Consider the following 18,553-nt stretch of genomic DNA (forward strand, 5'->3'; position numbering starts at 1 on the left):
GTGCATTCCTCAGAGAAAGAAAGACAGAAAAAGAGAAAGAGAAGGGGTCAAATGGTGTTAAAGGAGGGCCTGGGCTGGAGTGTTGCTTGCTGCTGGAAAGTCTGTCCAGAACATGGGACTTCAAACACCAGATACGAGTAAAAAAAAACCAGTGCATCCATCTTTCATCAGTCAACAGAACTAATGCAGAGGCATGTAAAAACAACACGAGGGGAAATAAATCACAAGTGCACCACGTTTCAAACCTGAGACTTTAGAGCGAAAGACAAAAAGAGAAGATGATGCAAATTATAAATAATCCCAACATGCAGCGGTTGTCATTCTGTGTTGTGGTTTATTGTGTATGTTCAGCGGGAACTGTTTGTTTACAACACAATAACACATTTAATGATTTTTTTCCTTGATATAATATATAATTGCCTCTCATTAAATCAGCCTCTTCTGGTGTGAGCCACAGTAATAAAACAGCATGGTGGTTTGAGTATCTCTCTTTCTGCAACAACTCAAGTCTGTCACATGTCACCAGCTGTAGCATGGCAGCAAATACACAACACAAATACGTGACTGTTACTGTTACAACAGCATCATTAATCAGTTGTAAATAACTCAGGCCATTCAGAGAGTTCATTCCCGACTTAATTAACAATCAAATAAGTGACAAAATTCAACAAAAATCAGTGGTGACATTGACATTAACTGCAAATCATATCAACCTCTTGCACACGTGCACAAACACACACACATACAGTCCATCCATAAGGCGTTGTGGTTCTATTTCTACAGATCACACCTGGGAAATCCTACAGCGTCTACTCACAGCCTGCCATGCATTAGCTACATCCAATCATGCTGATGACAAACTAGCTGTTGAAATGTGTTTGCAGCATCTGAGCCTCATGTAGGGCTGGGACTGTAGGGTCTACAATCATGTGATTTGCTGGAAGAGCCCCCCCCTCCAACACTCCTCCCTCCCCTCCCCTCTTCCTCCCACCTCGCAGGCCTGCCCCTGAGTGGCCTCTGCTAGGCTATGTTTCCAGGAAAGGGGCCTACTGGACAGGCTGTGAGGCCTAGGCAGGGAGACATTGGCTCATTGAGAAAAACAAAAACAGAGAGGGGCGGTGGGAAGACTCTCCCCTCTTACATAACTCTGCCTCCATGACAGGGAGAGAGAGAGAGGATAAAAGAGAGAGGGAGGGAGGGAGAGGAAGAAAATAAAAAAACGTCCCCGCCACAATGCAAAGAAAAACCTGTCCATCCACGTTTCCTCGACTTGCAAAAGGCTGAAGCACTTCAGGACTGGAATTCGAGCAGCACTTAAACCGGCAGTGCTTGCTTGCAGTTGCACAATAGTTGCAACTCTTCAGACATACCACCACCACAGGCATGTCAAACACCAGCCACATCTGAATGTACAGTAGGAATCATACAGTCCAGTCTTATCGCTGGAGCTGTGTCTGTTCAGTTTGCTGTAGTGTAAAGCTGCGTCTGTGCAGCCTGTAACAGCACATAACACATGATGTAAGGCACAGTGTCATTTAATGTGTTGTGTTATGTTTTACAGCTCGGGCGGTGAGACGTTTACTGGGGCTGAGGCGTCTCTCCTGCAGCCTGTACTGCCTCCCTGTGGCCAGAGGGGGAACTGCAGGGAATCTGCAGACTTTAAAAACACTAAATTTTGTTTCTTTAAAAAAAAAAAAAAGCTAAGAAAGTATTAAAAAGGTATTAAATTTCACTTAAATATTTTTAAAACACAGTGTGATCACACTAAATATTATTTTCACTTAGTTTTTTTCTGTTTACAGCACTTTAGATGATAAATAAAAACTATTTATCCATTATTTTTAAAGCCATCTTTGCACAGCCCTGTACATATTATATAACTGCACTGTTCCTACAAAGTTTCATCCATCTTGGATAAATAAATCAGCACCAAAGATCACTCCATCTGTTGCACCTCGGTCCTTAAAATGTCCGTTCGAACACACATTTCATTCAGGAGTCAAACTCTGGCTCCTGCTCGATCAGGATGGTCGTGTCGTTCCTTCTCCCAGTGTTCGGATCCAACCAGGAAACTCCCAGAGCTATGAGACACAACCACGCCTGCAGCACAGACAGAGACACAGATACAGACATAGATTAACAACTGATTGTGACTGATTGATCAGATGAAAGTCACATATTCAGTATAAAGCACAACATCAGACGCTGTGATGTGACCAGACTTCCTTTTCAAAACATACACAAAAACCCCTCCATCACATCCCCAACAGGCTGCAACAAATACATTTAAAATATAAAATACTAAAACAGAGAAATTCTGATTTAAAATACTGCAGTAATACTCTACTGCGCCCCTAGTGGCTTGGTGCTGAAGTGCGGCCACACTTTCAAGTCAGTTTTATTTATACAGCACAGAATCACAACAAGTTATCTCACGGCACTCCTCTCTTTGATTATTGATCACTAAAGAATTTTGTGGAATTTAATCAATACATTTGTATAAGTGAGGTTGTGTCATGTATAAAAGCAATATAATGACTTTCACTACATGGCAGCAACCAGCAGGAGGCGCTGTTAAAATGTAGCGGAGAAACCCGAGCTTCCTTCGAGCTGTCGCAGAAATCGAAGGTAAACACGAAGAGAACAAGTTGAAGGAAACATTTCAAGCTGAGAAATAACGAAGCTCATTGTAAACATCGCAACACCAGGGATAACTTTTCTGTATTGTGTCTAAAAGACTCTCAGTGGCAGAAGAGACTGTTGTTGAACTAAAACAACGTCTTAGAATAAAGATTTCACTGAGGAGAAACACACTTTCTTTAGTAGCCTGTTTTCTACCATAATTAATTCTCATTCCCAGGGCACTGACATTAACTTTTTTGCTTACCAGCCACTATGGCAAGCCACTCAGCATTTTCACTAGCTTTGAGTTTGTAGTTGAGAAGTTCTATTTTACTTCATTACTATGACAATAATGTGCTACAACTGACTTAATTTACAACCTTGTTTAATGTAAATAACCAACCCATTAAGACAAAAACACAAAGAGCATTTCTTGCTCCTAACGAGTTGACAATATTCCATCTGTCAAAGTGCCCAGTAACAATACTGGCTGTTGTAAAAAAGGCAGAATGATTTATCGAATTTTAACTGAAATCGCGATTCGAGCTGATACGATTTGCAAATCGCAAAGACTACGATTTTTTTTTTTTTTTTTTAACAAAAGAGAATCAGTGGACGAGTCGTCACACTTTTTTTTAGCTGCCTCACAGTTCACACTCAGGAGCAACAGAGCGACAGGATGTAAACTTTACAACAACATCTTGGTCTTAAAATGAAACTGTGGATAGATAGAGTTAGATACTTGATGAAAACAGCAGAGCGACAGCGTGACGCAGGCAGAGAGTCACTCTGATTCTCTGTGCTGAGAGCTGTACGCTAGCCGTGAGAACGGACACAGCTAACGCAGAAACCACCGGTGTTATGACGAGTTAAAACCGGCTGACAGTGACCGATGTAAAGTTACTGCAAAGAAGGCAACAAACGTGGTGCAATTGTTTGTTTTGTGAGAATAAATAAATTTTGGATTCGTAGATTTTCATTCTCATCCTTGGATTAGTACATAGAGTAGTTAATATTTGAATGATCTCTTAAATGGTAATGCTCCATGAAGTTTTACATATATACAGTGAATCCTGGACTGAAGCTTGATTTTAAGAATTCTATCGAAAATCAAATCGCAATCACAATATCTGTCAGAAAAATCGCAACTAGATTTTTTCCCAAAATCGTTCAGCCCTAGTTGTTGTGTTAGTGACCCACAGATGTATGATTTTAACCCACATAACTCGAACCCTGGTGGTATCACACATCACTACTGTGAATATCTGTACACAGCATTATCTGATTTTGTGACAATGTTTTCAAACAATATTTTAAATCTGACTCGAAACTGATCGAGTTTGTGAACTGCCTGAGTAGCTGAGGATTAAGTTGCTGGGCTCTCTGGTTCAACAAGTTTTACATTCACAGTGACACAAAGATCTACCACAGTTAATTATGTGCTGCTAGATCCTCTCCCCTACAACCTAATGTTACCCACCAAATATCCCACAAATGTCAGGTATGCTACGGAGAGGAACGCCGCCAGCACGTAGAGCCACACGGTGCCGAGCGCAGTCACATAAATCACGACGAAGTACATGTTGATGCTGCACACGGTCAAGATCACCAGTCCTCCTCCGATCTTAAACACCCTGCAGAGACAGAGGAGAGCAGGTGTAATTAAAGGAGAGAAAATATAAGTATTCGTCTTGGTGTCTTTTTATGGCGATGGACTTACAATCCATTGGCAAACTCGTTCATGAGAGAAGGCAAACTGGTGAAAGTGAGGATGGGAATGAGGGCGAATGGCAACTGTGAGAGGAAAAAGAAGAATAATGGGATATATTACAATACAGGGGTGAAAAGTAACTAAGTACATTTACAAAAGTATGGTATGTGAGTACAAATGTTGAGGTATTAGTACTTTACTTGAGTATTTCCATGTTCTGCAACCTCATAAACACATAAGCAAATACTGGAACTTGGAACTGGATCCAAAGTGGAATCCTGTGTTATTTTAATTACATTCATGTGATGATAATGGGTTGAAAAAGCACAGATAACATGATCTCCGAGGTGATGATACAAGAATAAAACAGCCAAAGGTGGAGAGATGTGGGTTAACGATTGGGTGAAGCTGCCTGACCTGCATGCTCTGCAGCACATTCAGGAAGTCGTTCATGCCCGTGAGATGCTGCACGTCCTGGAAGATGGCCACCAGCAGGGTGGGGGTGATGGCGAGGGAGCGGGTCAACAACACCCGAGCAAAACGTGACCAGCGCAGGTTCAAGAAACCCTGAGACGGGGCAGGAAAAACACAACAGAGTGTTTAATGTAAAGCCAAATAAACAGACAAGTATGGCTAAAATTCAATAACACCATCCAACTGGTATGAGAGAAAATATTTGTGAGGGAGGTGAAGGTCAGGGCTGATGTTTCCAGTGTTTTTGTGTGTGTTTTTGTGCCTCCTCCTCCTCCTCCTCTGCCTCCTCCTCCTCCACTGACCTCCATGACAAACTGGCCAGAGTACGTTCCAGTCATGGTGGAGCTCTGACCAGCTGCAAGGATCCCCACGGCCCAGATGTAGAGCGCTGCCGGGCCAAAGAAACAGCCCAGCACCACTCCCTGCCACAGACACGCAAACAAAACCAACTTAGGGAAAAACAAAATTCAGCTGCAGTGTCACATACACACCAGAAAACAAGTACAGTCTCACTGTGCTGCAATAAAAACAAGAGAGGGGTTTGACAGGATACTAAAATCCAAATTTAAAGCTGCTTAAATCAATATTTTTATATTAACAGTGGATGAAATGAAGGTAATGTGAAAGGTGTCACAGAGAATTATCACTCTATAACTCTGCAGCTCATTGTTCTGGTTTTACACCCAACAACTCTTCTGTATATTGCTCTCATCAGCATCGATTCAATGGCTTTTTCAGTTAAAAATGTCACTGTAGAGACGAGATGGTGGACATAGTCGAGTAGGATGAGGGTGAATATTTGAATTAAATTCATCAGGTGGACATAAACCTGACTCTAAATGACAGATAATGTTGCTTGATGTGGAAATAGGCAATTGTTTGCTCACAGTTTAGCCACATTAGCTTTTTAAGGTGATAATAAACAAGTCAACATGGTTGTTGTGCTGCTATATGCAAGTATTTTAGTTTAAAACATAAATTCTAACCAGAGTGTGAAGCCACAGAAGTTTTGACATCTAAGTACTGTGTTGCAGAGATAGCTACTGAAGTTAGCATGCTAACCAGCTAGCTGCATCACAACTTGTTTCATAAAACTAATTTGTACTTGAAGAGAAAAAAGTGATGCTTCCTGACTTAGTCATTTCAGTCACAACGTAACCTTCTCTGATGTGTCGGGGTCCTATCACGTAACGCTTTTCCATAAAAAAACAATTCCTGCATGAGACCTAAAACCTGGAAGTAAGTTAGCATGTTAGCACTTCCTGCTCCCTCGTTCCAAAGTCAATGGGTTTTCAGTTAAATGTCTGAAATAAGGTCTGTGTTTTTAACACAAGTTCAAGACATTTTCATGTGTATTCTCTACAACATAAAATAAGTCAGAAAATATCCCACTTGTGATTTTTAAAAGCTTTACATGTCTTAAAAAAGGTGGCTGCTAACGAGTGTTGCTAATGGGACGTTGACATAAAAGCCTAGCATTAGCTTTTTACTTTTGGAGATTGTATTTAGGCTTCAAACATCAGTGGTGGTGTTCATCTGTGAAGATTATCTGATGAACTAAACCTGGAAGGATCAGAAACTTTAGTTGGTCACAGTTTATATTCTATAATAATCCAAAGCCCAGTGAAAAAATCTCATTGGCTTTTTGCGGAGGGAACCAGGCTGATGCCAACTTCCAGGTTGGACTACAAAACAAAAATAGGTCATATCGCTGTATTTGCTTTGCGACAACTTCTAATTGGTGTTTTTTGCTGCCATGACTGCCTTACACTCATGTCTGACTTTCTGTAACAGTTCCACCTCACTGTTGGTCCAAGCAAAGAAAACCCTTACTTTTCGCTCTGTGGTTCCTCATCTGCAGTATTTTCTGCAGCTACACTTACCCCTTTATAGATGTCCACCTCTAGAGTTTCATTGTTCAGAGGGAACAGGTGTGAATGAGGACTTCCTGACTGATTGCAGACATTGTACTGGAATCAAAAAACACACAAACACACACCTGTAGCACATCAATCCCACATTTCTGAAAACGCCAGAACACAGCTCGAAATTTAACTCTGATACTCACCACCTCGATGTTTGTGCGTTTGTAGAAAGCCTCGGCAAAAACAGCCACAACGAAGACATTAATGAGGAAGGAGACGAACAGCGCGATGGTCGACTCGATGAAAAAGTATTTGTTGGCCTCTTTTACTTCCTTCTTGTTCGACCGATTCACTTCTCGAGACTGAAACAGGATTTGGACATGTCCTGATTAGCTGATACAGTTTCATTTAGACTGATTAGAAAAGGGAAATGCTCTAACTATGAAGCGGTTCACCACACCTTGACGAGTGCGGAGTGCAGGTAAATGTTGTGAGGCATGATGACGGCTCCCACGATGCCGACGGCCTGCCCCACCTGTACGGGCCCGCAGTCTTTACAGTACGGCACGAACATCCCCATCAGCAGCTGGCCTTGGTCTGGACCCACTGTCACGTACTGACGTAGAGGAAATCAGAGAGAAACTGCATGAACTTCAAAAGCCTGAGGATGTAAATGAAGAGGAATATGTACGACACAACCTAACTAACTGAACCCTGTCTTCATAAATATGACCTAAAACATCAACAGATTTTCACACGTCCTAAGAGTAGATAAAGAGAACCCAATTAAACCAATGAGACGAGAAGTTTTAGCCCATTCCTCCAAACAGAAAAGTTTCAACTCACTGCTCACTTCAGGTCCTTCCACAACATTTTGACTGGATTCAGGTCAGGACTTTGACTTGGCCCATTCTGAAACATTAACTTTATTCTTCTAACCACCCTGTTGTAGAACGACTTGTATGTTTAAGGTCATTGTCTTGCTGCGTGACCCACTTTCTCTTGAGATTCAGATGTCCTGACATTTTCCTTTAGAATTCACTGGTATAATTCAGAGTTTATTGTTCCATCACCTTCAAGTCAACTGCTAATCCCAGAGGTTCACATACTTCTGCCACTTAGAGATATGTAATACTGGATCATTTTCCTAAATAAATAAATGATCAAGCTTAATATTTTAGTCTCATTTGTTTGATTCAATTCTCTTAATCTGCTTTTAGGACTTGTAGGACAATAACCATTGGATGGATCTAAGAAATCCAGTTCAGATGTTAAAGATCCTTGAACTTTTCCTGTTGCACAATCATCTGGCCAACGTTTCAGCATGCAGCAACGGTGACCATGCCAAACATTACATCTGCTAAACAACAGCATGTAAACAGGATTATAATAAATAGATAAATAGTCCCTCCAACTCTCCTCTGTATGAGAAGACGCCAAAATAAACAATCTGCATCCATAACCCAGAGTCAGACCAAAGTGTGTGAGCCTTACGACAGAATAAGAAATACATGAAATTTTAAAAATTGGATAAATTGTTTTTTGTTTGCATTATATATGACACATCAGGTGTTTATAACAATGATTTCAACTGGGTTATCTTTTTTTAGAAACAAAAACATCCACATTTATTTAGATTTTTATCTTTTTTATATTCATACATAATTAAATATGTTCGTATACTTCATTCATGTTGTTATATTACCTTGAATTATGCATATTTATACTAATACACACATGCAAATTATAGATACTGATCTATTTTTTTATTATATAATATTATATGTCTTATCCTGCTTTATATATATTTAACTGTATTTCACTTTCTAATGTTGATTCATGTAACTACTCTTTACTCTCCTCTTCTTATTTTATCTGCATACAGCTTTCTGAATAAGATTTATAGCCCTTTATCAGATGTGCTGCGACAGTCTACTTTTTCTGCTCTTTCCTTTTCACTTTTTACTTCACCACCTGCTCCTTTCTGCAGAGAACTGTTTGTTTTTTTGCACCTGTTTTGACAAACAAGGTTATAAAACTGCATATAAAGACTCAGAATTACACTGTAAACATACTATAAATTGGTTTAATTAGATAAATAACAAATGTACAACTTGAAAAAAATGTGTAAAAATATAAAATGCACAACAATAATGATTTTAGGGATTTAGCTTAATTAATTTATTATGACAGACAGAATATCACAGATGTCAAATGTTCGTACCTCATATCCAAATGTGATGGCCATGATGGTGATGAGCAGCCCAAAAAACGCCTCCAGCCTCCTGAGACCTGCAGAGAAAGAACATATTTCACTGTAATTTGAAAGCGATCCTTGTTGGACAGCGACAATGTCCGGAGACAGGAAGCGACCACAACGTACCGTACTTGTCCAAGAAGAGGAAGACAAAGGTGTCGCTGATGGTGATGAGGACTCCGCCCCACAGCGGGATCCTACGGGTCAAAACAAAGACACAAAGATAAATTGGAAATAATCAACATTAAAGTAGTGATGAAGCCATTTTAAATCAGTCGTCAGTCTGTTTCCACCACCTGCCGGAGGAGAGCAGGTTGAAGGCGATGGCGCAGCCGATGACCTCCTGCATGTCTGAGCCGATGATCGCCAGCTCCACCATCAACCACAGGATGATACGAGGCACCTGGACAGAAGACACAGGTTAGCGTCATTAAAAGAATCTGAGAACATTGTGGAGAGGATTCCAACAGAGGTAGACCTTTTTATTAAAGAGAAAGATCCTTTTTGTTCAACCAGAAACATCGATTTAAATCAATATCATTGACAAATATTGACAATAATTTTACTGAGCAGAACATGAGACTTGCTGGTATATCACTGCCTCTGTCTGTTAGTTTGGTTGTTTTATTGTGTGACTTTCAGTGGTGAAAGAAGTATTCAGATTCTTTACATGAATAAAAGTCCCACACAATCATTCAGGAGGATGTCGTCAATAGGTGTTTCTATTATTTTGTCCACCAATTTGTAACAATGAGGGTAGGTAAATTAACATTAACACCTCCATTGTTCTATCTAATATATAAAATATCTGTTTTTGTCAACATGTATGGTGAATTATAGCCAAAGGAAAGCAGCTTAACATCATTTTTGAATTAGAAACTTAACCATGTGTTTACAACAGAGCACTGTATGTAAATAAAGGACTGACTGAACTGGCTGGGCAGTCCAAAACAAACATCTGAATTCTTCAACCGTGTCTCTGGGCAGTGACACACAAGCAATGGCAACAGTCTCAGATAAAAGACACAAACTCAGGCTGCTGTTCAGCCCATGTAGCTATTCATTTACTTCTCTAACATGTTTTCAAGCCTCTTAAAATGCGTCCTGCAGAGATTCATTCAGTCGCAGATTCCTACACACCTGACAGCTATCCTTACCTTACAGAAGTCATGAACAGCTGAGATTAGATGTATAACAGACTCACGGTGTGGTACTGGCGGTGGCAGACTTCAGCCAGGTGCATTCCGGTGACCACGCCGAGCCGGGCCGCCAGCCTCTGCAGCAGCAGGCCGATGATGGTGGCTCCCAGCAGCACCCAGAGGAGCTGAGGAGGAGCACCAACAGTTTTACAGTTGCTGTGGTGATGCAGGCATTTATTATATATTATAGCCTTACTATCTCATCACTCTCACTTTGTATAATGTTTTAACTATATATTTAAGCTGAATGAAGGATTTTTGTCATCAGACGTCAACATCTTAAGTTATCAGAGAAACAAGCTGAGCAAACAGCCATTCTCAATGTCCTGTGTTCACCCAAAGCGTCATGGAGAAACATTGATTTTTAACATCAAACTGTTTTATTCAGTGTTTTTACTGATTTTAATTACATGGTCTGGTTGTTTTGAAGAGGAGGAAACCTCTGAGGATAAATTTTCTCCCAGAAAAAACCTCCTGAACTATGAACACTGAAGGAATCCTAACATAAAAACAAGCTAAGCTAATGTTAGCGAAAGCTCAGCCTTCAGCCCCTAACTGACATCCTGTGTCCACAGAAGGGCGCCAGAAAAACACCGATTTTTTATGTGAAACTACTTTATTCAGTGTTTAGTCAGTGTTTCCAGTTTTAATTATTGGGTTTGTTTATTTTGGAGAGCATAATTCGGCTCCCTCCTGAATGATAAAAACTGAAGGATTCCTGACCTAAAAACAGGCTAAGCTAACATTAGCGCCAGCTCAGCTAACAGCAAGCTAACAGAGCTTATTTACAATCCAAAGACTCAAAAATACATCCAAACAGTAGCCTACTTCATTTATTTATGTTAATGTTTCTGTTGCCTTAGAAAATATTATTATTAGCAGGCTATTTCTGTTAGACTGGCACCTATTTGTGCTTGAAAATGCAGTTCTGTGAGCTAAATGCTAGCTAACATTTCGCTAATTATCACTAAACACAAAACGAAAAACTATTGAGGCTGATATTTAGTCATAAATCAAAGTATTAGATAAACAGAAAATAAATACAAATCAATACAAATCTTTTCTACACATTCACAGACTTGATTTTCCTCCTGCAGGGGTTTTTAACTTCAGACTATTGCAAATATTTGTGAACATTATGTCACAAAAAAGTTTCGAGGGCCTGTACTGACGCCTTGCCATCTGCACTGACTTCCCCTTTTTCAACACCTCTCTCTCGCTCATACTAAAAAAGATAAAGGAAGTCTGGTTTTATTCTTATATCCTGCTCTTATTCTTCTGCCAGGGAGGTTTTGCTTTCACCCACGTGTGTCTCTCTGTTTGTCAGTAGAGCTGGATGATACATCAACACTGTATAATATTTATATCCTGACAGAGGATTCAGTGTTGTCTGGTACAGAGTTTTTGTTGCCTTTTCTTCTCCTCAACACTAACACTAACATTTTTAAGATTTATTTCACTGCTTTAGCTGATTGAAATTGTTTTTTCAGTCTGGTTTAAAGGCTCAGTCGCTCTCTGTGAAAACTTACTCCATGTCTCATTCACTTTAATTAAAACAACAGGTTGACTGACAAATTCAAGAATGTGTGTCTGGTTTTACCAGAGTTCACCTTTGTTAAACTTTGACCTGCAGTTATAGTGAGTCAGTCTAATGTCCAGCTCATCTGAGAGACGGCGTGGGAACGACCAGTCCTTCAGGACTGTTTATAAAAGGCAGGGATGGATTAGGGATTAGATCCAGAATACGTAGATTGAGCAGCCACATCATTTGTAGGTGTTTTAAATCTCTTTAAGTTTGCTTCTATTTTGACCTGTTTTGCCGTTTTTTGTAGTTGTTTTGAGTGTCCTAATGGTCATTTTGAGTCTATTTTTACTCATTTTAAACCTCTTTGTGGCCTTTTTGCCTCTGTTTTCACTCATTTTGTGTCTGTCTGTGGTTGTTTCGCATCTATTTATACTCGTTTTGCATCAGTTTGTGGTTGTTTTGTTTCTATTTTTCCCAGTTTGCTGTTTCTTTGAGGTTGTTTTGAGTGTCATTGTGGTCATTATGCCCCTATTTTTTTTAAATCATTTTGAGTATATTTTTACTCATTTTGTGTCTATTAGTGGTAGTTTTGCCTCTATTTTGCTTTGTTTTATAGTCATTTTCAGTCTATTTTTTACTCTTCCTGATCCACTGTTGCAACTATGATTTGATTTGTGCCTGTTTATGGTCTTTACTGTCCTCATGGTCTTTTTTTGAAGTGCTGTGTGTATAATCATTTTATGTCTTTTTGTGGTTGCTTGATTGACTTCAACAGAAAATATTTACAGTCACTTAAAACAGAGACTCTGGACCAGGAACCCCATGACCTCTCAGGCCCTCTGTGCACTGTAGACCGGTTCAGAAACCCAACCATGGCAAAGAAAACAGGTGACAGAGTAAGAAGGAAGCTACCTCTTTGGCAATGAGTGAAAGGACACAGATGATTGGAGATAACAATTAAGTGTTTACTAAGAGGGTGTATCACTTTTCAACAACTTTGTTTAAGTCTTTTCTCAAGCTTAAGTTGTCATATGTGATTGTAAACTGAAGATCTTTGGATTTTGGACTGTCGATTGGACAAAACAAGCAACCTGAAGTCATCTTGGGTTTCAGGGAATAGTGATAGTGATAACATTTGATACTTGCAGACCCACCTTGAAGCCAGCTTTAGCACCAGACTGCAGGTCAGACTCGATGTTACCTGGGTCCAGGTACGCAATGCTCATCAGAAACCCCGGCCCAGTGAAGGCCCACAGTTTACGAAGACTGATACAACTCTACAGGAGAGAAACACAAACTGTAACACTAACAACATCAATGTCAATTAGTGGGCAACATGGATTAAAATCCTCTATGCACAATATATGATATTTTATATCACAATAAAAGACCAGGATGTATGTTTTTAATGCTTCCAGTCTTATGTTTGTAATGGTAAATGTGTAGCTACAGCCAGCAGCCTCTTTCAGCTTAGCATAAAGACTGTAAGCAGGGGAAGCAGCTAACCTGCCTCTGTCCAAAAGTTTAAAAACAAATACGTGTATCTTGTTTGTTTAATCTGTACAAAAGTAAAATGTAAAAAACAACTGCCTAGACCAGGAGATACTGTAACCTTGTAAGGACGTTTCACACTTAACTACGGTTCTTATATATTAAACCAACAAGATTTCATGTTAATTTAGTACATTTTTTAAATATTCTCTAACTTTTAGCAAAAAAGCGACACATTTCCAAAAGCGTTTAAACGAATGACTTTGAACACTGCCATAATGGTTTGCAACATTGCTCACACAGGTCTAATATATACCCAGATATTTTACATTAAATGGGACAGTCACCACAGTATATACAGTATAAATTAACTTCTGATTAAATTAATATAATCTGAGGGGACATATCTTCATATTTCCCACTCATACTTTCAGTACCGGTGTTTCTATATCTGGCACTTCTCACGGTTACCTCAGTGTTGTCCTCGGGAACAGGGACCCTCTGCTCAAAGTAAGTGGCTGAAACAGGTTCATTTTCCTGTTTCTGGAGGAAAACCGAAGGAGCAGAGACTCTGTGTGTGTGTGTGGTCTGGATCACGGCTTTCTCCTCCACCACATTATCCACTGAAATGTGACACAAACATGGTTGAGACTACAAAGAAACTAACCTCTAAAAGGTTTTACATCAACCACAGTTCTAAAATATAGTAAACACACAGCAGCACAGTAAATGTCAACTGTAAACATTTCCTTTTTAACGCTCGGATGTGATGAACAGACACTAATTATGTGTCTTAGGTGCAATAAACCTCCCACAGTTCCTGTTTTTGTAGCTTTACAGACCTGGGTGAATGCTTGGATAGATAAATGAGAAATACCAGTAATGAAAAATATGAAATATAAATATGTGTTCTGAGAGGTCGTGAGACGATTGACAGAAAAAAATACAGTTCAGATTTCATTTTCTTTTTACTTGGAAAAAGCAGTTGTCACCTCAAGGTTCGCTCTTGTGGAGCTTTTGATCACATTACATGACCTTCATCGTTAGATAAAGCTGCCCGGTTGTCATGGAAATACAGACGTTTAGACGACAGAAAGATAGATAGATGAAAACTTTATTGATCCCTTGGGGATCAATAAATCCATGCTGACTTAAAGGTTAATACAAAATTTTTACATCTACAACTTCATCTGTTGAGGAATATCATGGGATATGATCGAAAGCTCCAAATATGCTACTAAATAAACCTGGAGGTGAGACTGTTAACATCAAGTAATGCTTTGTTTTAAGACTATACTCCAATATTTTCTTTTTTTCTCAAGGATTTTTGTTTAAACTCATTTGGATTCATCCTCTGGTCCCTATGGATGTCTGAAATTTATAGCAATAAATATAATCGCTGAAGTGTTTCAGTGTGTAAACTGGCTGACTGACACTGTCATCCATTGAGCCATGCTGCTTTGCTGGATACTCGACACCTCTCTCAACGCTGAGAGGATTTGTTATACAGGGCGACTGACTTCCTGCAGCAGTCCTTGTAGCTGAATAAATCCCTCGCTAAAAGGCTTTAAGTGTTTCATAAAACTGTGATGAATCCTCACAAAAAAAAGCTGTCTACAAAATAAACATCCTCACCTTGTTCTTCAGTTTGTTCTGCCTCATGATCTGTGGGAATACTGGGAGGCAGAGAGGAGATGTGGATGTCCTCCGTAGGGGGGTCTCTGCCTGGAGGGAAACAGGTAATTATACTGGGATTACAGTCACTTACATGATCACAGTGCACACAAAACAAAATCCTTCTCACACACTGGAAACCATGAGAATTAAGTGCACTGGTAACCATCAGTAGTCCTTCAGGTTAGATAACCCTGATCTGAAGGACTACTAGAACCTGATGAGTGACCACTAGAAACCTCCTAGCGGTCTATACCAGGACCTTGTAAATGACCACTACAAACGAGAAGAGAAAAATCTACTTAATGACTACCAGAACCTCCTAAAGGCCCACTGCAAACCTCTGACAGATTTCTGAGACCTCTTGAAGGACCACTAAAACCTCCAATACTCCTTGAACCTTCTAAAGGGGCCTCTAGAACTAATAAAACTTCCAAAATTACTTGTATAATGTTCTCAGTGAACATAAGAACCTAGAAAAAGACACCTACAACCTCCTTAGAACCTCCTAAAGACCCACTGGAATCCTCATGAAGGACCTCTAGGACCACTAAAACATCAAAGACTTTAACCTTCTAGGACCTCCACAACCTCCTAATTGACCACTAAAACTTCCAACAGCACATGTATAAAATTTTCAATAACCATAAGAACCTTTCTTAATACTATTAAAACCATAGAACCTCTTCACTGCCCATTAAAACCTACCAGAACCTTCTTGACGACTACTAAAACCTCGTAAAACCATTTGTAGAACCTCTTCAACAACCACTTAAACCTTCAAAACAATACCTAGAACAACCTGAAGGACCACTAGAATCTTCTTAATGAATACTAAACATCCTAAAACCATTTGTAGAACCTCTTCAGTGACTACTTAAACCTTCAAAGCAACCCGTAAAACAACGAAGAGAACCTCTACAACCTTCCCATCAATCACAAAAACATTCTGAACGATCCCACGATCCTCAGTAACCACTAGAACCTCATCAAGGACCCCCAGAACCTTCTTTAAATGCTGTAAATGTACTGACTTGGTGAATGAAAGAAAAGCCCACCATGTGTTACTGAGCCTCTAGCCAGGTTTTCTCATTAATCTATCACCTGACTGTACGTCCAATCTTGCTTTCACAGCAAAACTACGAGTTCCTGAGAGAATTTTATGGGGATTTTATATTGTAGTACATTATATTATACTGTAGCACAGGAAATGATAAATGCCATTAAGCCTGATAAGATCAATACGAACTTTGTCACACAGTAAATCCGTGTTAAAATGTTCTAAAAACATCAGTGGACGTGCGAGGGAAAAGGAAACACTTTTCAATAATAAAACAGGGACAGCCGCAGCGCATCACTTACAAACGCACGAGGAGTTTATTCAAACAGTCTCAAACTCACCTGAGCGCAGAGATGAGAATAACTTCATAATGAACGACGGGAATCGTCTCCTCACAAACTGTTCAAACTTCTCCTCATCAGACGAAAACAAGCGGCGGAGCTGTGCTCTACATTCCGGTAATATGATTCATTTTTTTCTCCTCCTCGTTTCTTCCTTCTTGTTTCCACTGGAGTTTATGTAGAACAGGAATGTCCGACAGGTTGTTGGACATCGTCCCTCCGAGTGAGGAAGGTGTTGACTCACCGGACAGGTAAGGAAGGAGGGGGAGGAGGAGGGAAAACCACCTGAGGACAAAGTCGCACATTCAACGCCAATGTTTGACAAGTGAACCCGTTGTTTCTCGGTTTCTACCACGTGATCCGATTTGTACGGCGAGACAGTCTGACCTGGATCCCGAATCTGGATCCTGGAAGGAGGTACAGACCATCAAAATAAAACCAGGTTATTAAATAAATTAAATTTATTTCACGTTTCTTTTCCATCTTAAACACACTTTTCATCCAGAAATAACGATTTTTATTCAGTCATTCACCATCGTCAAGTTAAATATTCTGAGGTTTTTACATGTTTCCTTTCAAAATAAAAGTCTCCGCAAAGCCCATGGTTTGTTTCCGGCCAAGAAGTTTCAAAATAAACCCCTTATTGAGTTAGGGATAGGATAATTTCGTGATAAAATTATAAATATGAATTTGTTTTTGTTTTGTCTGCAACTATTTTGATAATCAATTAATAATTTCAGTCACATTTCAAGAAAAAATGTAAACAATTGCTGGTTTCAACTTCTCAAATGGGAGAATTTGCTGCATTTCTTTCTCATAACTGACTAAATAAAACACATCAAGTGAATAAAATCTCCTTTGGTTTTTGAACAGTTGTTCAGACAAAATAAGACACTCGAAGACAGCTCCTTGGATATTATTTCACCATTATTTAACAGATCATAGAATAAACAGTTAACCGATTGATTGACAAAATCATCAGCAGATTAATAAATAACAAATATAGCTGTTATTTGGAGATTTATTTAAAATATACTAAAGTCGTGAATCTGAGTCTCCCCACATACACAACCCTGGGAAAATTTAAAAAATGAAGTGTCTGCAGTGTTTGAATTATTTGGATTTGTCATATTTTGTCAAGTTAACTGTTTAATTATAAATTCTGTAGTTTTTAAGACACATTTACCCAATATGTTTAAATGCTGGTTCACTGCAAGGAATAACAAAATTGATAGGCCTAAAAGAAGTCAAAATTTACATATCTAGTTAAAAAAAAAAAGAACAAGAATGTGAGTTAATTACTATTAAATTATATCATTCAGTGTACACAAGCTCCCCATGCCCAAATCTTCCTCTAATGTGAAATACATCTCACAGGAGCTGCTGCATTGCCACTGCAAGATGTATCAGCATGCTTTCACACAAAATCTTGATAAAATAAAAGACTGCAAAGTAAATTTAATGCATGCTGTTACCAGTATTATCTAAGTTGTTCCCTCTACATGGTTACAAAGAGGAGATGTAAGATATTCAATCAAAAAAACACACAAAGACTCTAAAACTTACCAGTCATCTTGTGGTGACGCTGCCTCAAAAATGTGCAGTGACCTCCCGCTGCAGGTGTTTACGCCCTCTAGCAGCAGAGAGGAGTGTGTTTTATTTTTGTGTCCCACAAAGAGATAAAATGGTCTCACATAGAGGGAGTAGGGGGGTGACCACAACACAAACAGCCACTGGGTGGCGACAAATGCTGAGTGATTTACATCCAGGAGGTGTGTATGCAGCAACACACTTCAGTTACACTTCACTGTCCAGGTTTGGAATAAACACCAACCACAAACCGAATGCTGTACATTTGAACCAGTGGCTCCCTGTGATAGATTCTTACAGGCAACCTGCTCTGACAGCCTGTGTTCAGTCATCCTCCTCTAACCCTGATATGTCTTTTTCACAACAGATGTTTTGACGTGCCACAGCAGGAAAATCCCAGGTGTTTCTAATAACATTAATAATGGCTCCATTCGATTCAGGTGCCCCATGACAGCGTGACAGCGAGTCAGAATGACAAATACCAGGACCCTGAAATCGAAGCAGCTACATGGAATTCAGCCATCATTCGTTTTATTATTTACACCCGTGCTTTTCCGGCTGTGACATGTCAAAATGTCTTCTGAGGAAAAAGCCTATTAGTGTATCATCACCGTGACTTACAGCAGTGGTTGGCCATCTCGTGTTTTTGCTTTTTAGCCTGTTGGTTCCCCACTTTGATCCAGACATTTATGTTCCACTGAGGTGCCCCCCTGACTTTTCCTCTAGCGCCACCAGCAGGTCAAA

At 39.6% G+C, this 18,553-nt stretch overlaps 1 protein-coding gene across 1 annotated transcript; it reads right to left on the reverse strand.

Moving 5' to 3' along the window:
* Window positions 1–314: 314 nt before the first annotated feature.
* On the reverse strand, window positions 315–16,676 carry LOC108883004 (natural resistance-associated macrophage protein 2). Its single transcript, XM_018675836.2, has 16 exons — window positions 16,220–16,676; window positions 14,780–14,869; window positions 13,616–13,767; window positions 12,808–12,930; window positions 10,134–10,253; window positions 9,226–9,332; window positions 9,056–9,126; window positions 8,897–8,964; window positions 7,133–7,288; window positions 6,876–7,034; window positions 6,691–6,777; window positions 5,110–5,229; window positions 4,751–4,900; window positions 4,343–4,416; window positions 4,103–4,256; window positions 315–2,100 (listed from the first exon to the last, which is right to left on the reverse strand). The coding sequence occupies exons 1-16, from the start codon at window positions 16,245–16,247 to the stop codon at window positions 1,993–1,995; spliced, it is 1,767 nt and encodes a 588-aa protein (XP_018531352.1). The 5' UTR covers window positions 16,248–16,676; the 3' UTR covers window positions 315–1,992.
* Window positions 16,677–18,553: the final 1,877 nt, after the last annotated feature.

The sequence above is a fragment of the Lates calcarifer genome, linkage group LG6, assembly GCF_001640805.2.
Source record: "Lates calcarifer isolate ASB-BC8 linkage group LG6, TLL_Latcal_v3, whole genome shotgun sequence".
In the NCBI taxonomy this organism is placed as follows: domain Eukaryota; kingdom Metazoa; phylum Chordata; class Actinopteri; family Centropomidae; genus Lates; species Lates calcarifer.